Source organism: Protopterus annectens, chromosome 8.part0 (genome assembly GCF_019279795.1).
Source record: "Protopterus annectens isolate FY-2018-M chromosome 8.part0, PAN1.0, whole genome shotgun sequence".
NCBI classification, from domain to species: domain Eukaryota; kingdom Metazoa; phylum Chordata; order Ceratodontiformes; family Protopteridae; genus Protopterus; species Protopterus annectens.
Genome location: NC_056741.1, coordinates 282,121,064 through 282,147,277, shown reverse-complemented (window position 1 = coordinate 282,147,277; position 26,214 = coordinate 282,121,064). Strand labels below are relative to the sequence as shown.

General features: G+C 36.2%; 1 protein-coding gene across 2 annotated transcripts in view; it reads right to left on the bottom strand.

Annotated features, from left to right (window-relative positions):
- Positions 1–26,214, bottom strand: part of BCAN (brevican) — a 923,936-nt gene that overhangs the window by 561,851 nt on the left and 335,871 nt on the right. For both annotated transcript variants that reach the window (XM_044079780.1, XM_044079779.1), the window contains one exon: positions 24,418–24,545. In XM_044079780.1, coding sequence (XP_043935715.1) covers positions 24,418–24,545 — 128 coding nt within the window. The remainder of the gene's footprint in view (positions 1–24,417; positions 24,546–26,214) is intronic.

Genomic DNA, 26,214 nt, shown 5'->3' with positions numbered 1-26,214 from the left:
CAAGAGAAAGAAATATGAGAAATCCTGAACTTTGATAAAGCTGGTTTAAAATTTAAGTACAATGATTTTTTTCCCAAAAAGTTTATTAAGTTTTTCAAATGACAAGTAATATATAATCATCATCATCACCCATTTTTCCCATTTTCTACATGGGGTCAGGATATCGTGTTAGCTGTCACCATCTCTATCAAGTCAGTGCCACACTTCTGCCTTCTTCAACACTCATGCCTGACTCTCACAGATCTTCTTTCGCACAATCCATCCACCTGTTTGCTAGATGTGAACCACCATAACCTGTACTCTTTGATCTTTTCTGCAATTGCAGCAACTTTGGCTTCTGCTCTTAGGTCCTCATTTCTTCGTCTGTCCCACATTGTGCATCCTACCACCCTTCTCAGGCACTTCATTTCCATCACCTCTAGTATCTTCATCTGCTTTGCCTTTACTACCCAGGTTTATGTACCATACATGGAAGGAGATGGTCAGCAGACCTCGCTACTTTGTCAGGGATGGTCTGCACCTCTCCCCTCTACACTTTGGTATATCAGTTAAAGCACTGTCAACCCCATAGCACCTTTTTAAGCAATGCTAAACTGAAAGTACATAGCAAATCAAAACCAAAAAAAATCTAAAGGTATTACTGTTCAATGCTAAAAGTGTACACAAAAAACACCACTCCCTAGAAGCTCTCTTTACCCTAGAGAATGCTGATGCCTGTGCAGTCGCTGAGACATGGCTTAAAGCTGTAGACAGCACACCAACAGTGCAAGGTTATAATGCCTTCCACACATTTAGGCCTGCTACTTTACAGGCAGGTACTAAAGGTGGAGGTGTCTCTATTTACATCAAAAATAAAAATACTTCAAGGCTGGTCAAACAGGACAATGCACTTGAGCCACTCTATGTTCAAATCACCATAGGTAAAATCCAGTATCACTTCCTTGCAAGCTATAGTTCCCTCTCTATGACCCAGGAAACCCATACCATGTATTTAAACTTACTAAAAACACTAACCATCCAACCCAATACCATATTAATGGGTGACTTTAACTACTCCACTATTAACTGTGAATCCTATATGACACTAAATGCACAGGCACAGAGATTCCTGGATTTTGTAAACACAAACTCCCTGGACCAGATAGTCAATACAGTAACCAGGGGTGCAACCATACAGGATCTGGTCCTCACTAATATGGGAGAATGCTGCACACCCCATACTGTAATGCCTTCCCTGGTGAGGTCAGACCACAAAAAAGTCTCCTTTGAAGTAAAAATAAAATCTGGACCACCAGCTAAACCTGGAATATTGAGGAACTATTCTAAGGTTAACCTTCTGCTATTAAGTGAGAACCTGGCAAAATTACAAGCCCCCATAAACCCTGAGAATACTTCTGCCTATGCAGAACTGTTCATAGGAACCCTGTACAAGCATATTAATAGCTGCACAGAGGTAGCTGTACCCACCAGGTAGAAGTACAGAACTAACACAAAAAAGGCACCCTGGTGGAATCACAAAATCAATCGCCGCTGTATAACAGGAGGAAAAAAATCATGGTAAAAATTAGGAGGTGCAGAACCCAGCAGGATTAAAGCACTCTAATGCATTTATTTATTTATTTATTTATTTTACATTTGTTGATTGGGATAGTCCGACTGGATGCATGTCCATTTTCAGTGGATGCCCCAGGAGAAAGGCTCTAAGGTAAGCAGATACAGCATTACATATTACAAATAGAATATTTACAGTGATTACATACGTAAGCAAGTTAAACAAGTTCCACAGGTTAGAGTTAATCCCGAGTGTAAATCAGGATTAAATTACACAGTTAAAATGATTAACAAACTTTACACATTCTAGAGGAGAGTTAGCCAGGCTTGATACATTGACATAGCCAGTTAAGTATCAAATGTTGTTTGAGTCTTGTTTTAAATTGACCTAGGGTGGAAAGTAAAGTAATATCAACTGGAAGAGAGTTCCAGGATCTACCTACAGAGTTTGCAAAGAGAGAGTTACCGGCTGTGTTATTAATTTTGCTAGTGTGAATTAGTAGTCTGTTGGAGGATCAAAGTGGTCTAGGATTGTCATAAGGGGTGATAATATTTTTAAGTGCAGGAGTATTGCCCAGATTATAGAGGATTTTATAGGCCATAATCAGTTGGTTGTACTGGATTAGGCTGGGTAGTTCAAGCCACCCTAGCTGGTTTAGATTGATACAATGATGTGTCCTAAAAGGCAGCCCAATGGCAAACCTGGCAATGTGGTTGTAGCAGATTGAGAGTTTGTTAAGGACAGTCTTGTTTAAATTAGAGAGCAGAGGGGATACATCAGAAGAGTTGAAAGAAGATGAGAGCGAGCTATGGCAATTTTAGCTGGAGGGGTTAGGAAGGCTTTTATTCTGTAAAGTGTCCCTAGTTTTTTATTGATGGTTTTGATAGATTGGTTAGCATGTAGGTCGAATTTTAGATTATTATCTATAATGACACCTAATAGTTTTGTAAAGGGGTCAGGGGAGATTACTGTGCCATCATTTGCATTTACGGTAAAGGTGAAAGCAGTAGATCTATGTGTTGGTGAGAATAACAGCATTTTAGTTTTTTGGGGATTTAGGATCAGATGATGTTCAGAAAGCCAGTTTTCTATTGTATTAAAGGTGGTCTGGGTAGCTGACCATAACTCTGTTGGAGATGTGGCCAAGCAAATCAGGGTAGAGTCATCAGCATACTGGATACAGCTGACTTTTGGAATGACAGTATAAAGGTCATTAATGAAGATGGAGAACAGCAGAGGACCTAGTATAGAGCCTTGTGGTACTTCAAGGGTGTTAGGTAGAAGGTTAGAGAGTTTGTTTTGCCAAAGGACAGGCTGCTGTCTACCATTCAGATAAGACTGAAACCACTGAAGGGCTTTAGTATCTAGACAGAATGTTTGCAGGGTGTGGATTAAAAGTTGGTGATCAACCATGTTGAATGCCTTGGAAAGATCCAAGAAGAGGGCTAAGGATATATAATTATTGTTGCAATTATTGTTTATGGTGTTGGTAAAGGCTTGGAGGGCTGAAGTGGTGCTGTGGTGAGGTCGGAATCCATGCTGGGTGTCTGCCATAAGGTGATTCTGGATTAGGTGGTGCATCAGTTGTCTATGAATACATTTTTCCAAGTGGAGAGAGTATAGCTATTAGCTTATCATTTTTTTGTGAGGTGGGAATACATAGGATATTTTCCAGACAGTGGGAATTTTAGCTTCTACTATGGTTTAATTGATTAGAACTGAGACAGGGTAAGCAATAGCATCAGCTGATTTTTGTAGGTACCCGGCAGGGAGTTGATCAGCAGAGAGTGTTGTGGGTTTTAATTACTTAATCAAACTAAACAAACAAAGAGGACAAATAAAGTCTACCAAAGCTAAATTTGAGGTAAGTATGGTCTCCCTGGCCATGGACAACCACAAAGTATTCTTAAGCTATGTCCGCAGCCTCAAAGGCAATACACACTTGTGTACTGAGCTCATTGTAAATGCAGCCACCTATACTGAGCCAGAAGATATAGCAAACCTCCTGGCTGATAAATTCAGCTCCAACTTTACCCCTCTCTCCCCATCAACCTTCCCTCAGGAAATATCATCAAATATAACTCCCCCTAATATCACTAGGGAACAGGTCCTTAATGCTCTCTTTAAGACCAATAACACTGCACGGCATCAATGGGCCCATACAATATACTATGATGCCTTCTAAATAGTATTAAACATGACCTATCAGGGACTCTGGAATTACTATTTAACTGTTGCCTCCAAACAGGCTTCATACCTCATGAAGGGAGAAAGACAACAGTCATCCCTCTGAACAAAGACGGGCCATCTACAGACCCTGTAAACTACAGACCCATAAGTCTCACTAGTCTTATATGTAAAGCCATGGAAAGAATTATCATGGACATGATCAATCGAGATATAGTAAACCTCCAGACACTGGACCCAACCCAGTTTGGTTTTGTCAAGGGCAGATCATGCCTACTCAACCTGGTGGACTTCTTTGAGAAGGTCACCAAAGCAATGGATGAGAGCAAAATCGTTCACACTGCCTACCTTGATCTATCCAAGGCATTTGACACAACACCCCACTTAGGCATTGTTAAGCATTGTTGAGAAACTCAAGAGGCTATGTACAAACCTATATGCTAACCGGTGGATAGCCAACTGGCTCACAGACAGGATCCAGGAAGTTAGAATTGTGGAGTCCATCTCTACAAAGATGCCAGTCACAAGTTGAGTCCTTCAGGGATCAGTCCATGGACTGCTCCTTTTTGGCATTTACTTCTCAGAATTCAAGGCCAATGTCAGTGGTCTCTGGCAGACTAAATTTGCAGATGAATGCAAATTAAGAGCTGTCATTGAAACTCACACTAAGACAAATGTTCACCAAGATGGGTGAGACAGACAAACAAATGGTGTCAGAGTCATAGACTAAAACTAAATGTCAAGAAATGCATTATAGTATCCCTTGGGAAGTCATCCATCCCTGGTAACTATCATATTGATATAGATAGATTAGATGATTAGAGATGACCCAGTACTCAGGGACTTAGGGAAACACATAGTAAGATTTACTAGCATTTGTTCGAATGGCAAAACATTTGCCGTTCCAAACAATGAAAAGTAAAACCGAACACAAACATTTTGAATGGACACAATGTTGATCCAAATGATTAACATATTTGAGTCGACATTGTTGCCAAAACCATCACGTGGTAGCCATATAGGAGCTGATGTAAATCAGACTCCTATAAGACATATCACATTTTTGCAGGGGGGAAAGGCCCCCTGCACCCCCCTTGTGGGAGGCTGTGCCCCCCCACCCCCTGCTACTAATATATTCTAACTCCGAGATCACACTACAGTGGCAATATGGATGAATTTCTAATCCCCATTGTACCGCAATCTCCGTGCAGATTGTCAAATACACCAATGCGACTGCACTACTGCATTCACATAAGTGTGTTTGACTATCCCATCCATTTAAATTTTGTGCACAACATTCTTATTTTCGGCAGCAGTACTGCCAACAGACTGTCATTCACACAAATGATAGTAAACTGATAGTAATCTAGCCTTTGATCATTACGTGTCTATAGTGGTGAGGAAATCATTCTATGTTGCACAACCTATAAACAAAGGTATGGCATCTAAGTCCAAGGAAGTCATTGTTACACTGTATCCGGCATTCATCAGACCTATCATTGAGTACAATGCCCCCTTTGGTATGTATCTAACCAGGCATATTCAACAATTGGAATGTCCACTAAATTCACTAAATGAAAACAGGGGAGTAAGTAATGTGTCCTATGCAGACTGCGTCAAGGACCTATTCCTGTATTCTGTCTCTTACAGGCTTTTGAGGGGAGACCTATGCCTGGCATACAGGGCATTACCAACCCCCACTATGATGGACCTCCTGCATATCCACAAAACAAACAGCACCAGAATTACCAATCCTGATGACTTAAACATTGCCTGTGATATAAATAGGACCTGCTGGAGAGATAGGTATGTGTCCCAGAGATTACCCCGTTTATGGAACAGGCCCGCCATCCATGTGAAGCAGAGTTCCTCCCTAACCCAATTCGAGTGTAACTTGGACAACTGGATGGGAAATCGGAAATTCATCCCTAGTTTGCACCTATGTCTCTAATGGACACAGGTAACCTGTAAATGGTTCATCTCCCAGGCCCATGCTTACACTTATCAAGGGTATCAGAACTTGTCAGAGATTTGGAATGCATGGCTAGGCTTAAAAAGGCCCTTGTAGTCAATAGTCTAGTAAACACCTATGAACCTATGAAACTAGTAGTATTGGTTGCACCACTGTCTTGTACACCTTACTTTTCAGCTTCTTTGGCATTCTTTTTTCATAGACTACACCTGAGACTCTATGCCAATTGGCTGCAGCCCGTCAGATTCTAGCTTTGACCTCTTCATTCAGACTTCCCTTCTCCTCAACCACCCCTCCTAGATACTTGAAGTTATTAACCTCATTCAACCTTATCTGCCCACAATATTCCTTCCACTCTAAATCATCCTCAGCCTCTAATCTCTCACTATAATAATTATGCATAGTGCAGATAGTGACATTAGCTTTAGATTTTCAGTAATAGATCAAGTATTTAATTATAGTGAGAGAACAGAGGCTGAAGATTTTCAGTAATAGATCAAGTATTTAATTATAGTGAGAGAACAGAGGCTGAAGTTGAATGCATGCAGTCCTCCCAGTATGAATGGGAGGGAAAATTTCAAAGTAGTGTTGAAAAAGAAAGGATTAAAGCATTGATTTTTCTAAAGTCATGTGACATTTTGTAAGGTCATGTGAGTGCAAGGAAATGTATTTAATGGTTTTAAGTTGAGCGTAGCTTGGTCTGATGAAGTTCCATGGACTGGCATGAAAGCACTTACCAGTTACCAGTGATTTTGTTTGTTGTTCATTACTGTCTTATCTTTGCTTAGTTTCATCCCATGTGCCTTCAGTTTTGCATTCCATTCCCCTGTCCTTTGCTGAAGTTCTTCCTCAGAGTCTGCCTGTAATACCACATCATCAGCATACAGTAACTTTGTTGATATGTCCCCTCCGACCTATTTGCTAAAGTAGTCCATCACCAGTATGAACAGCAGTGGGCTCAGAGTTGAACTGTGGTGTACACCCACTCCCACTGGGAACCCCTCTGTAAGGCTGAACACTGTTCGTACTTAAGTCACTGGGTCCCTGTACATAGCCTGCACTAATTCTACCAGTTTCTGAGACTTCGAACCACCGCAGTACTGACTAGATCAGTTTTCTTAGGACCTTGTCATATGCTTTATCCAAGTCTAGGAATGCCCAGTTGGACTCTTTCTTCATCTCTAGCTTCTTCTCGACTATCTGTCTCACTGCAAACATCGGGTCAGTTGTGCTGCATGCTGATCTGAATCCGAACCGTTCATCTCCCATCTTACATTGTACTACTCTGCGTATCAGTTTATCAATCACCCTCTCCAGAACCTTCTAGCAATGTGATAGGAGTTTGATGCCTCTGTACTGCCCACAGTTGTGAATGTCCTCTTTATTCTTGTACACTGGCACAAGTATGCTTATTCTCCAGTCATCTGGGATATGCCTTTCTCTACACACTGCTATGAGTACCCTCAGGTGCTATGAGTACCCTCAGGAGCCATTTTTCCCCTATTTCACCCAGCATCTTTATCATATCTGCTGTGACCTCATCTGAGTCTGCTGCTTTCTCTGACTTCATTTTCCTTAGTGCTATTCTTACTTCTTCTAGGGTGGGTTCCTCTTCTTCTCTCATTGTTGGCTGTTTCTGGGGAAGTACAGCTCCTATGGGGTTTTCTTCATTCAGAAGTTGCTGGAAATACTTTTTCCATCTGCCTCTGATTTCCTGTGGACTGGTGAGGATCATGTTGCTGGCATCCCTTATGAAGGGTGTCTGACTATCTTCTTTATCTTTCTGTCTTTGCCTTGCAACCTGATATAGTTTCTTTGTAGCACCTACTGAGTCACTTTCCAGAAGGTGGTAGACTGCCTGTGATGCCCTATTCTTTGCTATTGCAACTCCTTTCTTAGCTTATTTGTTAGGTAACCAGTATTCCTTCCTAGTCTGGTCAGTCTTTGCTATCTCTCATTTTTTCCTGCACTCCTTCTTTCTTTTGATCACTTCCTGGACGTCTCCATTCCGCCACCAGCTTTCCTTATGTACCTTATTTCCATACCTGGCTCAGCCACATATCTGTTCTGTAGTCCTAACACATGCTGTTTTAAGGCACTGCCATTCTTCATCAACTCCAGCTATTTCCTCCTCTTCTTGGGGTGCTGAATAATTCCTTGAACTGTTGTACTTTCTCTCAGGTCAATTTCCAGGTCTTCAGCCTGGTCTCTGTTGACCTTGGAACCATCTCTGACCACTGTTTGCAGTTGATTGTGACAACTAGTGGTTTATGCTATGGGCCAACTGTTTCACTGGGGATGACTTTGCAGTCATGGATTCTACCCCAGTGTCTTTTTCTTACTAGGAGGAAGTCTACCTGAGTTGCATGTTAGCTACTTTTGTATGTGATCTTGTGACTGTCTCTCTTTCTGAACCAGATGGAAGTCTAGAATGGCTTTTCCTTTTTTATTCCTGTTGCCCTAACCATGTGGACCCAGGCAGTCCTCATATCCTGTTCTGTCTGTCCCAATATGTATATTCAAGTTATCAACACCAATTCATGTTGTCATGCTTTATCTAGTGGGCCCTGTACCTGCTGTCTGAATGCACTCTTTTCCTCACTATCACAACCCTGCTGTGGGGCATAGACTGAGATTATGAACACTGCCCTATCACTACACTGGAGTCTGATTGCCATGAGTCTGTCATTAATTCTGATGATATCCCCCACTGCCTTCTGAAGCCTCTCTCTCACCACAATTCCCACAACATTTCTAGCCTGTCTCCCTCCTGAATAGTAGACTTTAGATCCCAGGCCAAGAGGCTTTGCTGCACTGCCCTTCCATTTTGTCTCTTGGACAAATAGAATGTCCAGCCTCCTCCATATCATCATATCATCCACTTCCAAGCTGCATCCTGTCAGTGAACCTAACATTAAGTGTAGCAATTTTCAGTTCATGTTTGACAGATTGATTGATTTTAAGTCCAGCTTTCGTTCAACAGAGCTATCCCAGGTAAGCCAGGCTGGTCAACTAGACATGGGCCAGCCAGTAGCTTATTGACCCAGGGCTGCTGGGCTTTATGGAGGGCACACACTTGCCAATAGGAGTGCATACACCCTCCCACCATTAACATGGGTCCCTGGCATAGGGCTGAGTAGGCTGGGTCCTCAACCCACTTATAACCAATAACCACCCATGCCCATTTTGGTGACATTAGTCAACATGACCAAATCACCTAGAGCTATCTTTTTACACCACTGAGTGACTAGCCGTGCCATAGCACGCAGTCTGTGATCCATGTTCTCCTATCTTGAGGATACTGCACACCACAGTAGATGCACAAAGCAGTTGGTCTGTACAACTCTTCTCCCTATAGGGCACTATGCAGAGTCTGTGCTGCTACGAACAGCTCCATTCATTGGTGAGTTTTGAGATGGAAAACTCAGTATGTTTTTTCAGAGGTGGGAAGAACTCCACAGAGACACAGGGAGAACATGCAAATTATAAATATGCATTGGTCAGTGATCAAGATCAAACCTTGTACCTTTATACATGGGAGGCGAAGACCTTAACCATTATGCCAACTGGTCAGAAGTAATATATAATTAGATATAATAAACACATACTAAACATAGTCAATATTGAAATTATAAATGGAAAAAAAAATATCTACACTATGTACAAAGCCCTCTGAACAAGAAGATAAAGTTATAACTCCATTGTTAAAAAAGAGAGAGAGAGAGAAAGAAAAAAGATGTTGTTGTGTCTTTCGGCTTTACCCAGTTAGGGGTCGCCACAGCGGAACTCTGGTCTGCTAATGATTGGCAGTTGATTTTTACATGCCGAGTTTCCAGCCCTGACGCACAACCTTCAATGAAGGTACGCCCATTCACGCATGTCTCCACGCAGAAGACACTCTAGCTGAGAATCAAACCGGACAGCATCTTACTGTGAGGTGACAACGCTACCACAGCACCACAACCGCGGATAGAGAAAGAAAAAAGATAAACTGTCCAATTTCACATTTCTCAGAATCTTTAAGGGCTAGTGGTCAAGTTCAGTTGATAAAATTCAAGTAAGAGAAATCACTTTTGTCCAACGACTATTAATGAATAAGTAGAGAGAAATTCTTTGTTCTTTGACTTTAGTTTCTCTGATTGCTGTTTCTTTTAAAATTAAGTGAATGTACTCAAAAGATGGTGATGTAGATATTCTCCACTTTTTGGTGATACATTTCCTTGCCACTGCAAGGATAGACAATAAGAGAGAAAAAATGGCATTTTTCAAATCACCCCTTTCTTTTATATTGAATAATATTATGAGCTTAGACAATGAAAAGTTATTATGTCTTTTAAAAATTCCTCTATTTTAAACCAGAATACGCTCAATGAAAAACAATAAAAAAGAGTTCAGTCTAATCAGCTTTACATTCTTATAGGCATCTCCAACAAAGTATATTATTACTTCCATTTATTTTAGTTGTTTTATTTGGTGTTAAGAAGGCTCTGTACAAAAAAATTCCAAGTAACTATATGCCAGTACTGAGACCAAGAATTATGTTTAACCAATGATAGTAATTGAGCTTTACTACAAGAAGCAAAATGGGAAGCATATCCTAAAGTAATATGATTCCAGAATTTAAAATTTAAATTTACTTTATATTCAATGAATATTTTGTAGAGTTTTGAGATTAAGTTATCAATTTTTGATTTGTTGTATGTGATTTCATAGATAACATATATAGTATGTTTTTTTTTCTATAAAGTGAGAATGACATATAGATAGACATAATTCCTGAGCATAAGTTTTCACATTTTGCAGTAATAACCAAGCCTGAGTATTTAACTCAAATTCTGAAATAAGTTGTTGAATTTCTTTAGGTTTTAATTCTTTAAAACAATGATAGCAACAAATAAAAGTCTTGATCTTCCAAGTCGCATGTGTGTGATTATTAGCTTTATTGAAAACATGTGTTGTGATACAAAGAGGTATTAAGGATTCAAATTAGATTTTAATATCCATATTAGAGAATCAAGTTTCTGAAATATTTTATTGTACAATTCAAATCGTTTGAATCTGTAGGAGTAAAGGCATTATACTAAATTAGGTTACAAAGGTAATGCCAAAAAATGTAAATTAATTAAGTTATGATTATATATTATTCTTATTATCTGGAAGAGATAAATGCAAAGTTTTCCAGCTGGATTCATAATTAGGGTAATTCCAAATTAGGATTATTTTGAAGATTGATGCTATTGCATAAGTATCAATGTCAGGAAAATTAATTTTCCCTGAATCTAAGGTCTTATATGATGACAAAATGCTATTCTGGGTTTATTGGGAAACCAAGGAAATTTTAAAAGTTGTCTATTAATTTCCATAATATAATTTTTGTTTTGAAAGAGAGACACAGCTTGTATTATATATAATATTTTTGGGAAAACTCATCTTTATTAATTGAAGTCTGTCATCAAAAGAAATAATACACTTATTCCAGTTAAAAGTAAGGTTATATATTTTATTTATGATATTATCATAATTAGAATTCATTGTTTCATCTATTAATCATAGAAATATAATACCTGGATATTCAAGTTAGGGAACAAAGTACCAATAATGTGATTTTTATATATTTATGGGTTTCCTTTTTTTTAATTATTATATAATTTGGTTTGGATTGGTTAAAACAAAGACCAGAAATAGACTGAAATGCTTTATGGTAGATTTTAGTTCAAGACATGGTTGGTCTTGAATTTGAAAGTGTTAAGAAAATATCATCTGCAAACACTATGATTTTAGAAGGCTAGGTATTAGATATATCAATACCACTGATGTTTGAAATGTTTCATATTAAATCTTCAAACATTTTAATTGCAAAAGCAAATAGGATTGGAAAAGAGGATGATATTGTTTCATTCATTTAGTCAAACAAAATATATTCAGAAGTAAAAGGACCTATTTTGACATGTGGAGCATTGTTTTTATAAATATTCTTTAAGAGTGAAATGAAGTTTCGGGGAAAATCATATAAATCCAAGATTTTGAATAAATAATTCCAATTTAGATAATTGAAAGCCTTTTTCAATATCAAGACTAATTAATAAAGCTTCTTTCTTCTTTCTATTCAAAAAGACTATAAGACTTAAAATAGATCTAATAATATCACGTGTTTCTCTTTGACATATAAATCCTGTTTGATCAAGATTAGTTACTCGGGATATGTACTCTTTTAGTCTGTCAGTAAAAATAGACATAACAATCTTATAATCATTATTTAATAGTGAGATGGGTCTATAAGAAGAACAGAATTTTGAATTATTATTTTCTTTTAATATCAGTGCTATTAGGGAATATTTCCAAGAGGGTAGAATTTTTTTCTTGAGATTGAATTTCAGTAAGTGTTTTGTGAAATAAAAGGATTATATATTTCTGATATTAACCCATCCATGCCTGGAGCTTTATTAGTTTTAACTTTTTAATTTTATCTACAATTTCTTTGTATGATATATGTTTATTTACGTCATTGTTTAAGTTTGATGGGAGAGTCTCAATATCAAGGTATCAATATTTAATCTTGGAGCTATTGTTTCAGAACTAGAATTTGGGTTTTGAGTTATATACTGAAATCTAAAAGCATCAAGAATTTCCCCAATGTCTGTTTTTTTCATGTCTGATTTCCAAAATATTATTAATTTCTGATTGTATTTTGACTTTTTTGGAAAGATTATGCATGTGTTTAGGAGATAAGGAGTAAGAGTTTATTCTTAACCTTTCAATAGCCAAAGTAAATTTATGAGTTAAAATATCAAAATATTTTGGCTTAAAGCTTCTATTTCTTGTATATCAGATTTATTATTTTTGATATTTTTACTTTTGGCTATAAGAAGTTTATTTTGTATGTTTTACATTTCTGCGTCCCATTCTTTGATTTTATTTTTATACCAGGTTAATATTTTACCAAAAATGTAAGCTTTTAATGAATCCCAGATGATAACTATGTTGATGTCAGGTGTGCTACTGAATTCCATGAATGAATCTAGTTAAGAAATCAACCAGAGTTTAAATTCCTTGAGTTTGGTTATATTCTAATCAAGAAGGACAGACCTTTTAAATTAGTTTGGAATTTTAAAATAACAGTGTCAAGGTCAGAGATAGGGCAAGGAATAATACTAACATTTGATATTCTGGAAATGATGTCCTGTGAGATTACTATTTGATCTATTCTGGTCTGTGTACCATACCCATAATCTTGATGAGAAAAAAGTATTGAATGATGATCTTTCATGCTAAAAGTGTCTTTTAAAGTAAGAGATTATGTCGATTTTATAAGCATTTCTGCTGTTGGGGTTAATCTTAGTTTCCTGTTATTACTGGTATCAGAGTCTTTCAATATGGAATTAAAATCTCCTCCTGTAATCAGACTACCTTTGTATCAATCAGATACAAGATCCAGATGTTTTTTGGCAAGTCTTTGCCCTACACCTGGAAACCAATAAAGAATAACTAGAGTCCATAGTCAATTACTGAATTTAAAAATTATAAAGGCAAGAAAACCTTCTTGATCTTCATAGTTATACATAACCTTTATGGAAACTTTATATTTTCCCATAAAATCATTATTCTTCTTTTGTTGTTGTTGTTGTTGTTGTTGTTGTTTTAAAGGATGATTGAGATGGAATTTTATAATTTCCTGGATTCCAAATGCCCTTTCCTCTATGTTTAATATGCATCTCTTGAAGTAAAACTATCTGGGCTTTATTCATACTTAGACAATTTAAGTTTGATATTTTTCTTAAATTATGTAGACCATTAACATTGAAAGATAATATAGATATCTATCTATATAATTATTTAGTTATTTTTATATCATTGCTAGATCTAAAGAAATAAAACAATATAACATAGCAAGTCATACAAAACTTCATATGTTTATGCAGTATGAAGTTTATTAAGTCAGGCCATATAAAATAAGAACAGACAATAAATAAAATCTTTATTCCAATTCTAAGTAAAATAAATTAGTTATAATCATGGAATTCTTTAAATTCCTAGTCCAATAGATAAAAAACACTATTGATCTATCCAATATTACCCTACCAGCCTATAATCTAAGACCTTAGCTCTGTAATTGTATAATAGTAATGCAAACACTGTATGTTTGAAAAGGTAAATATAGCATTGAATTATATCTAAAGAAGACACATTTAAATAAGTGAAGGTGCATTGTATGTATAATATGTGAAGTAATTATATTATAAAGAGTATATTATTGTTATCTTCTTCCTTAGTCCCACTTTCTAATTCTACTTTCTTTCTTCCTCTCAGTTCTTTAAAAATATAATAGACATACAAGTTTTCTATTTTAACTAATAAAGTTAATATATGTTAAAATTTTTTATAACGTATTAGATGTGCATTTTTTTACTATTTCCATATCAACCTCTATTTATAAATGCATCTTTATCTGTGCCAAATTTCCCCTCTCATTCTTTATCATTCATCTTATTTCTATATTAGATTAAATATTTCAACATAAATTTCTGATTGTCATAAAGCTACTTTCTTCCTTGAAATCAGTAGAAAGTGTTACTCCAAATACAAGTAGAGCTGAGTATTATTATGATTATTAGAATTGGGAGTCCATTAGAAATGAATAGTACATTAAAAAGTGAGTATAATACTCTAATTATATCACAATATAGTATCTAATGTCACTTATTTAAATAGGTTTAGGTTTCAGGATGTATTTCCATTATTATGATTTTAATTTCAAGATTTATGAGAAACAAGTACACGACTGCAATACTCTGCTACAACTATTCTGCAACAGATGAGGGAAGAGAAAAAAATAAAAACAAGATTATATGCATACATGTATGCATACATACATAAACATAGACCTACACACACACACACACACACACACACACACACACACACACACACACACACACAAACACATATACACACACACGTACATATACTTACATGTATACATATACTCACACACATGTATACACGTACATAAAAACCCACACACACCCCTCCATCAAAACATATACTAATTTATAATTAAATGCAGTCATACACATTAATGCCTGTTCACACATCCACATTTCTATATAGACAAGTGTTAGGTGTAGATCCACATACATACATGAGAGGACGTGTGATCATTCATCTAGATCATTCTATTTACATTTACTTTTTATCTTAAATCTATGTTTAAAGTCTGCAGTACTCCAAATTGTGACTTAAATTTTATATTTATTTATTTATTTTATTTTTATTTTACATTTGTTAACCGGGGGTGTCTGACTGAGCCGAAAAGGCCCTTTTTCACCAGAGGCCCGGGGAGAAAAGCTCCACATAGAAAAATTACAGACACATTTAGTTATTTAGACATGATCAGTATACACACAAATTACAAGAAAAATGTTTTTACAGTGGTATGCGGCACATAAACCGTTACAGTGGAGAGAACAAACAAAAAAATATTAATTCTAAAAATAAAGGTAATTAATAGATTTGTGGTGTACAGCTGAAATTTGGAACATAGGTAGAATACATACATAGTACACAGGTACAGTACATACACTGTAGATTAGCCAGTGTTTGTGAGTAATATTGAAAACTATTATCAAGTGCTCTAGATTTTGTATGTATATGTTATCTGCTTTCACTAGCCTGGGGAGCAATCATGGCACTGCCAACTTTGCTTGAGATGTTGCCTGATGAGGTCTTTAAAGGAGGCTTTGGATGATGTCTGACAACCTACATAAAAGCAACAATAAGAAGAGGGAACAGAACTATGGGCATCATAACTTCCAACCTGCAGACATCAAAATCTGACAGTGGCTCTTAAAATGTAGGTACTACTAGCCAAAAAATCTGAACAACTGTATCTTCAGATCTGCATATCGAATAACTCCTCCTACTTCCAGTAGGAGTACATGGTATCTCCACTTAGAAACACAAGATTAAAAAAATAGAATAAAAACAGAGTGACAGAATAATGCAAAATAAAAAGATTGTCACAGTCAGTGTTCCAGAATGATTTTGCCCCTGCAGATACTTTACTTTATAAAATTATCTGTGAGATCACTTCACCACAAGGAAATTAATATATAATTATGATAAACTGTGCATTCTTGTGAGCTGATTGCTACACAGGTGGACAGGCTAGAAATTTTGCTATAAAACTCTTATTGAAGAAAAAATACTACGGTAATGGAGTACTGCAGCTCAATTCCTAGACTTGTTCTTAGACTCAAACCTGGACATTTTACCAAAATTGAAATGAAGTGCCACTGTTTTTGCAAGCAGCAAACAGAGGCACTACAGTTTTATCTTGTAGTCAGGGAGTATGATTCTAGCACCTTCCACTTGCAAGTTTTATAACTAACTCCTTCAACCAGACAGTGCTCCAAGATTACATCAGTAAATAAGCAGTGTGCCTAATAGACTTGCCCATGGTTAATGAATTAATAAATTTGTAAAAGAATAAAAATACATTAAACAAATGAGATGCATTATATTTCACTTCAGCATAAATTGTCTGCACTGGATGGTAACTGATGGGTCATTTTCACATATCGAGTCAAAAATTAGAATAAAAACTTTTTCAAATCTGGTTTTGTAGAACTAAAATAACCTTAAACAGCACATTTCTTCTATTAATTTATTACACCACCAGGTGCAGCACGATTTAAGCAGTACTGTTTGATTTACCTTGCTACTTAAAGAAAAATACGGAAAAATGCTTGCTTTATAGTAAGAGTTTCTGATAGAAGGTACCATAAGCTAATTAATTAAACTTCAAACTACAAAAAAGAAACATCCATATATCTTATAGAAAGAAACTTTTCTTCACTTAGCACTGCAGAATACACACTGTGCTACAGTGATCATCATACACCTTAAATAAACGTTCACAGTATTCATCTAGATATGCTTTTGTGGAGCCTTGTTACCTTGAAATACAGCAACTCATTTTGGATTGGGACAGTATTAAGATCACATGATTTACAATATTAGAACTGTAACTCCTGAAGCTGTGAAAAAGCACTTTAGACCCAGTAATCAGTATAGCTTTCTAACCTTTCTTCAAGTGAATTGTAAGAAGCCAAACTGCTCAGTAATGTGCTGTGTACTTACTGAGAACTGAATGGATGCTTTTTTTTAACCAGTTCTAATTCAGAACTTGAATCTAGCCCCATAAACTACTTCCTGTAATGGGCGTGTGAGTATTATATAGAGAGAAAAAAATAAACCATGACTTAAAGGGGCCATGTGGAATTTTGTGACACCTCATTATTCCAGGTCAGAATTTGGTATTTTTCTCCAAAAAACTGTATAGTCAAGAGGTATGGTGGGTACTGATTATGTCAGTCCACAGCCGTGTACAGACAGAAAGAAAAAGAATGTGTCCCCAGCCAAAAGAGCATGAATGTTCATGCACAAAAACAAAAGTCATTAATTCATGTCAATCCACTCCCAGTCAGTTCACACAGCCAATATTAAATGCATGTAAACAAGCACATCACAACTACCCATGGTACTTACGTATTATCGCAACCACATTTTGCGATACGGTATATGTTTTTGATGTTTACTTTAATAACAAAAATGAAGTGTAAGAGGAAAGGGTAAACTGTTATAAAGTGTACTGGGATATTGGTGGTGCTTTTTATAAACGATTAGCACGTACAATTTTAAGAGTTGTGGGTAACGTGGTTTAAAGATGTTGAGCATTTAATTTAGCGATAACAGTGGTTGTATGTGTACATATGGTGGCCAGAAAGGACTGTGGGACTTAACGTACAGTGTGAGGAATTTTCTGGAGATTTATTTTTCAGCTTTACCTTGTTATTTTTGGACTTATTACTTAAAAGAAGAAATGGGACACAAGTCAGAAGGATTATTCTTCACATTTACTTTATTTTAACTGAATTTTTTAGTTGAAAAGAAAAAAAAACGGGGCACATGAAAAGTAATTTAGGTAAAGTATTTAATGGTTAAAGTTTTTCAAACAGTATAGAGTAAATGGGGCACATGCAATTTAATTTAGGTAAAGTACTTAATTGTTAAACTTTTACAAACAATATAATGAAAGGTTGTTGGGAAAAATGAAACATACTTTAGTAAACGTTGTTATAAGTAGACAGTACTGCTTTGCTTTTATGTACTGATGCTTCTCTTTTTAGTGCAATGTCTGTTTTAATTGCATTGATTTTAGTATGCGTTATGGCTCTAGAGATATGGATTGTTTAGTTGGTGTTGTAATGCTTTTCTGCATACAAAGCAGAGAAGATGTGGATTGTTTTGACAACATTTGATGGCACGAGAAAAGGAATGCATATGAAGTAGTACGGGACATGCTTAACTGACATGAGTTGCTAGCGATAAAACGGGAAACCTATTTTCAACACTTATTTTCTCAGCGGTTTGAATGGCAAACATTCCTAAAAACTTAAAAACATATTACAGAAAACATGTTCTTAAACTTTATAAAAGTTTATTACTATTTCTTCACCTAAACAGAAGCAACCAGCATTACCGCAAAAATGTGGTTGCGATAATACGTAAGTACCCTACCCACTTTAAACAAAACCTCCATCTGGATCACAAGGAGGAAGAAGCAGTCACTGAGCACAGACATGACTTCTTGTCTAATAGTGCGAGAGCCAAGATGCTCATCGCAGAGGTTGAAAATATCAAGCAAAGAAGAAAAAACTCTTAAGTAGCTTCACACTACATGGTATTAGGTAAGAAATACACAAATTAATGGAAAATAAATAAGTATGAGATGACTGGTGTTAAAAATGTGGAGCCAATAATGCATAAGCATTCATGAAGTGTTTCAAACTATCCACAAAACTTCTTTGGTGATGAACGACACAAAATATGAAGCTACCATCCACCACCCCAATGAAAAAAAAAAAAAAAAAACAAGAGAATATGCCAATCAATTATATCCAAAAAATGACTACATACAACTCTATAAAAAAAAAAAAAACAGCAATCTAGCAAATGTCCTGATATGATAAGAAAGAGATATTGAGAGAGAAACATTAAATAACGTTACTAACAAACAGAAAAATTATAAATATATTTACATATATACCTATAAAATGCTACCTTTATATAGACAGAGAAGTTAGACTTACTTACAATGGTTTGGGAATTCATTTTGGAGACAAGGATAACAACAAAAAAAGAAGAAAAATAAATAAATTAATAAGTGAATACATTACCAACAATGTGTGTCTCAGTATTAAATATCCCATGTGATCCAAAACAGTAAAAAAAAAACATTTTTATAATAAAGCAAGTGAATTTGCTGAGAAACTGTAGTCATTTCTTAACTGAAGGTTTTAGTGTTTTGCCAGAGGAAGATGAAACAAGATCTGTTTTTTTGTTCCTTTTTCTTCATGTCAGTCCATGCATTTTTTATGAGATGTTCTTTTCAGAGTAGGACATGACTGGTCCATATCTTCTGTTGTTGGTAGAAGTTTATTGTTTGTGATACATGTAGAGGCTTCTTCTAAGTTATTGAAAATTCTTGTTCCATTAGACAATTGTATTATTATTTTTGCTGGGAACAGTATCTGAGATTTGGCACCATTTTATCTTAAAGATTTCACAAGTGGCCAGCAGCTCTTTCTCAAATCTATTGTATTTGTTGAGTAATCATTAGCAAATCTAATAACACTATATTTCAAGGGATCTTTCCTCCATGCAGCTTTAAGTATTAATTATTTGTCTAGATAAGATAGAAATTTTATAACAATAGATCTTGGTAGAGAAGTTGATAAAGAGGGAATAGGTATACCTATAGCTCTATGGGCTCTTTCTATGCTATATGAAAATCCTTCCTGAAGATTTAATATTTCAGGAATCCAGGAGGTCAGAAAAGAAATTAAGTCCTCACCTTCAGTTTTTTTCATGTAGACCAAAAATCCTTATGTTGCATCTCCTTCCTCTATTTTCCAAGCCATCTATTTTGTTTAAGAGTCAGGTATTTTGCTTTAGTAAAAACTCAGTTTGTGATTCTTCCTGTTTCAGTATGCCATCAATGTCATTCAAGGCATCCTCCCATTTCAAAGATTTTTGTTTGTTGCTACTGCAACATTTCCTTAAAGACCTCAGTTTGCTTGAGGCAGCTTTCTTTTAGGTTTTCTAAGTTGTCCTGAATTACATCCATTTTCAAAGGCAGTTCCTGAAGAGTTGATGTTCCTAGTTGTAAGATTATATGTACATTTTTCAATGGAATAATTATTTTCCTGTATTTAGAAGTAAAAAAAGTACTGTCTTTACTTTGCTATCTTGGCTCTGCCCCTTCAAAAAAATGACATTTTTATAGAATGTGCATTAAATTTACATTTATTTGTGTTGCTTGACACCTACTCTTTCATCAAGGATTAGCTATATTAAAAGTGAAACATAAATGGCATACTATAACTTTTAAACATAATTATAATTAGAGCTTTTACTAAAGTACATAGTACACCTCCAGCAGCTGAATAGTTAGTCAACAACCAAAAAGCACAAGGTATGCTAGGGTGAGATACTACCTTGTGGAACAAGGTAGTTCTGTTTGCTTATAGATGTAGTAAGTCTGGAGCTCATTATATAAAGGAGGAGGTGCGGAGGGAACAGACCTTTGCACTGGGATATGGAACTAATGCCGCATGAAAAAATTATATATTTTTATTCTTTTCTGATTGTTACATGATTTGATGAATTGTAATATATGGCATCCAAATAAATGTCTCTCTTCCAAACTTCATTCTCCGTGATCTGCCTGAATTATTACAATATGCTCATCCCTGTTGATAGAACAGCCTAATAAGCTATATGGAGTATATCAATTACTTGTGAAGAAATACAATAGTACTGGTTATATAGTAGTGTGTGCCAATGCCAGGATGCACCGTAAATGTTTTAAATTCCATCCATCCACAACCCCTTTTCCCATTGTTGCACATGGGGTCTTTTCAAATTATTCACTATAAAATTACAGAAAGGAAAAAAAACTTGCACTCCATTATACTGCTTGTTCCAATTGTATGCACATATGGATTCTGTGCCCACACACACACACACACACACACACACACACACACACACACCGATGTAACAAGCATACAAGACATTGACATACTGATGTTTGCACATATGGGCTCTATGCCCTCACACAGACACACACACACACACACACACACACACACACACACACACACACACACACACACACACACACACACACAGATGTAACAAGCATACAAAACATCGACATACTGATGTTTGCACATATGGATTCTGTGCCCTAACACACAAAAATACATACATACACACACACACACACACACACACACACACACACACACACACACACACACACACACACACACACACACACACACACACACACACACACACACACACACTACAAAACATCGACATACTGATGTTTGCACATATGGATTCTGTGCCCTAACACACAAAAATACATACATACACACACACACACACACACACACACACACACACACACACACACACACACACACACACACACACACACACACACACACACACACACAAACATACACATATACACACACCAATGTAACCAGCATACAAGGCATCAGCACACTTACCTCAGAATATGTGTTATTAGTTGTATTATTAAAATAAAACCAAAAAGGTGGAACCCGAGTGGTAAGTCCTCCATTGCTAAGTAGAGATAAACCAAAGCAATAAAATAAGCAAGTAGCAACGGATAGAGCCAGGCATATACGAGATCCAAAAATCCACACAGGAAACTTCACTGGTAAAACAATTCAAGGTGCAGACATCAAGAAATAACAATGATGTAGAAAATATATAAAAAATCCTTTATTGTAGTCAAGAGGAGGTAAGCGTTTTCACTGTTTCAGCTTCATCAGACCAAGTAACAACTACTAACACACAACCCATTTTAAATCAATCGTAACTAAAAAACAACCAATGAATAAAGAGCATAGAGCTAACAATTAAATTCAATTGAGAAAAGAGAATGCTATCAATTCTGTCCTTTAAGTGCGTTTAACATTTCTACTTTCCCTCTGTCTCTACCTGCTCTTCCCCTTTCTTCCCCCTTCTCATACCATTCTGAGTGCTATTCCACATCTAATTTCCATTTTGGTTGTCCAGTACATGGATCGCTGACCCTGTCTGTAAAGAAGAAATTACAGATATCCAGGAAGTAGTTAGTCTGTACAATCTTCAGCTTGTGCTTCCATCTTTCTTTCCATCTGTCTTTTCAGTCCTTCATCTTCAGAATGACCCTTTCATACTTCTCTGGCATGATGCTGTACACCAATAACATGCCCGCCTCGTTTCTCTTCTGGTGTCAAGTAAAAAGAGAGCTCTTAGACTAGTCTCTACACATATCCTTTCCCGTCCGTCCCATGGATCTTTCATTTGGCTTTCTTCCAGATTCCTTCTACCAGCTTTATGTTCCTTTCCTTTGTCCTCCAGAACTGCACATGATGCTCATGGTGTGATCTGACCAAGGACATAAAAAGCAGAAGCATTACCTCTTTGTTTCCTGAATCTATCATCACGAGGAGACATCCCAGCAGTCTGTCTGCTGCTGCTACCACTACCTTCTCATTGTGCTTCCAATGGTTCAGCCCAGATTCTTTTCCTGTTTTTTTACATCAATTCCTTCATATTAGGGTCACCGTGTCTTAAGTGAGGTCCTTTGTGTACACAATTCCTAAAAAGTCATCCATGCACTTTCATTTCTATCCCCAACTTTCATTTTCATACATAAGGAAATCATATATAATAAATAGTTCATGGAAAAAGCTTCCACGCTAAACAGTGGATATGGTGTTCAGAGTATTTAATAAAAAGTTTGGTAAGGTTCTACATTTGCTCCTCATATTTTACTACTGCCAGCACCCGATAAGACACAAAATACCGCCTTCAGAACACCAGTAACAGAAAGGTTCTGGATGTGGTAAAAACTTGGTTCTGCTTTTCTGCCATTTTTTGTTTTTACTGGTTTTGAGTGTGGTAAAAACTTGGTTCTGCTTTTGTGCCACTTTTTGCTTTTATTAGCACCTGATAAGCAAAAAGATGAAGTACGTCAACAAGGCATGTGTACACCTTTACCAAATATGTAAGTCTGAACATTCCAGGAACATTTTCAGAGGTCATTGTTTTGGTATGGAGTTTCTGTAGCCCATTTCTTAGCAACTGCAGCATTTCATTGTTGAGATGAAACCAATGCCTCTAGACCCCCCACTACCATCCCATCCCCTTTGACTTAGGAAGCTGTAGCATGCAAAGGGCATGTTCTACTGCTGCTGTTGTTGTCAAGAGTACATCTGATAGACCTCAAAACTGACTGTTTCTCCAATACATGCATGTCTACAAAGAAAGTCACTGAAATGCATTTATAACAGACCTGAAGTAACCATTTTCAAATGGCAGAATGATTTAATGCTGACCTGCAAATGCAAGGGCCCTGCGATGAGTCCAGAACTCTTAACATCATAAATGGATTGAAAAAATGTTGATCAGTATAACAAAGAAAGCAAACCAGAGGCAGCACCAAAGTATCAGAACAGAATATCATCTGGTCCTTGAGTGATGCCATCTAAAAGTGCCAGTTACAGGATCTTATCCATCAAACAGCGATCTATAGTGGCGCCAGGTTAATGGATATTCTGAAACTTGATTTCTGGAACGGTTTGCTATATGTATCCAGTTGACATTATCCCATGTTCACATATTTCTTTATAGTTTCATCCTAGAGAAGGTTGAAAAAAAACACCTCTTTTGATATAAAAGCTGTCCACAGTGCAGTGAAGGTAGCCATGTGTTATTTCATTATTAGATACCCATGAGGAAGGAAGAAAAAGATGTCTTGTGAATTTGCATGGTACTGTATTTCAAACATTTCCTGCCAATAAAATGCTTATTTGAGCAAAATTAGCAATGGCAGCACATCAATGAAACAAAAACTACTAACAATGGCCATACACCAGCATTTGCACCTACTGTCTGCATGATAATGTATTCATACGTAACAATAATGTACATCAGCAAAATAGTTATTTGATCAAAACTACTACATCAGTGAAGGATTCTTACTCGCTACTGTTTCTGATGGCTAAAACAAAGCTACAGCATATCATACCACACAGCTGGACTTGGGGTGATTGACAAACTAAGCAAAAGTATTACTTTTGGTTATATTTACTGAACTGAAGTGAACTGACTCAGAACTGAGTACTAAGATACATTTCTATATGATGTAGCCTGTGGCTTTACGCTGGAGCAGATGGGTAATGGTATTTGGTTTGGAAGTTTAACATACCTGTGTAATCTATGACTGAAGACCTTATGTCTAACACCTCCTGTACCAGCCCATGGACAATAACACAGTGGTAAATATATCAAGATCACAGTGAGCAGGAGAACAGAAAATCGGAATTTATAACAAAAATAAAAGGAATATTGTCAGAAATGATGGCTCAATGAAACATTTATGATTAAAAAAGCCTACAAATGAAAACAATGATATCTGACAAGAGGAAACAATTACAACACTGATTTTAATTGCCCAGTATAAGTGGTTAGCCATAATATTATAATGGCCATGATGTTAAGCCATATATAAACTATGCACTTTTTTGGAGGAAACCAAGGAACAGATAATTACCATCTACATCTTCCACGTAGCAGTACACATCAAACATCTCATCAGGATCCATTACCCCATAGCTGCGTACCCCTGGAAATCCATCCATATCACCATAACAAGCTTCCCGAGGAACTTGTATTGGATACCTTTGGATCAAACAAGAAAATAAACACATCATCAAAATCACACTTCCAAGCTGGATGTCTATCTCAAGCATATACAGAATGCACAGAGCGAGTCTGGCAAGTCCCCGTCACCATATGACTATCACGAGTCAAGAAGAAAAAAAGTCTTTCCTTCAAGTACCAAGGTTGTGGAGCAATAAAATACAAACAGGTATGAAGTGATAACAGATACAGGGGATAAGAAAATGTAATTGGTACAGCAGTTTGCATCATTCTCAAGGCAGTTCCAGTTGAATGCTGACATTCTGATCTGAAGATAGACATAAATGCAAGATTTCACTGACTTATTTTTGTTGATACTTGGAGTGAAAAAAACACAACTTGCATAGAAAATCGGAAAATTAATTTAAGGGAAAAAGGCATATGTGTATGTGTGTGTGTGTGTGTGTGTGTGTGTGTGTGTGTGTGTGTGTGTGTGTGTGTGTGTGTGTGTGTGTGTGTATATCTATATATATATATATATATATATATATATATATATATATATATATATAAATAAATGGGAGCCTATCAGTTCAACAAAAGAACACTTACCCGACGACCAGATCAACGAGAACACATCGCCGACACAGCAGATCTCCGACAATGGTAAGTATAACTAGTGTGGAACGGGATGTATTCTCGTTTCCACAATGTGGTGTGATCTCGGAGTTGGCATATTTAAGTAGGGGGGTGTGGGGTGCAGGGGGACTTGCCCCTCTGCTGTATACATATTTCTTTTTGTTTTTTGGGCTTTTTTTGCAGAAACGGGAATATATGCCGTTCCACACTACTTATACTTACCATTGTCAGAGACATGGTCTGTTGGCAATGTGGTCTCATTGATCTGGTCATTGGGTAAGTGTTCTTTCTTTGAACTGATATGGATCCATATAAACACACACTCACATAAAGATTTTATATATATAATTAGAAATATATATATATATATATATATATATATATATATATATATATATATATATACATATATATATGGTTATGCCATAAAATAGCTAAACTAAATATATTGAACTTCAAAATATTTAAAAAACACTGAAAACTCATAATATCGAATCACAAAATATCTAATAATTCTATAATAATTCCATCCAACTAAAATGCCCTATATCATAACCCTAACTTCAAAATCAAGGTCAAGAGGTAAGGTTTGAGTTAGCACATATGAGAAAGCTGAGCAGGGGGTGCTTTAACTTCTAGCATCTTAATAAAAAATCAAGTGGCTTACCCCTATACCACCCTATAAATTTGTTTTGAAACACCAACACAGAATGCAGACACTTCCTTTTAGGAATAGAGAAAAAGTGTTTTGTTGCAGTGTTCATTTTCCATATATATATATATATATATATATATATATATATATATATATATATATAGTGTTTATATCACGTTGTCGAAAGATGAAAATAGCGAATGCTATTTCATCGGCCCCAAAACATCTAAACATGAAAATATCGAACATTCAGAACAGCAAATTTTTTCCCCATGGAAAAAATTCCCTGCTCCGAAACCCATACACACAACACAAGCACATCAAACAAACAGCAACCACACACATACACTTAAATTCCTACATCTAAGGCTACACTAAACTAAACATACACTACTATCTACCCACTTACCTTAA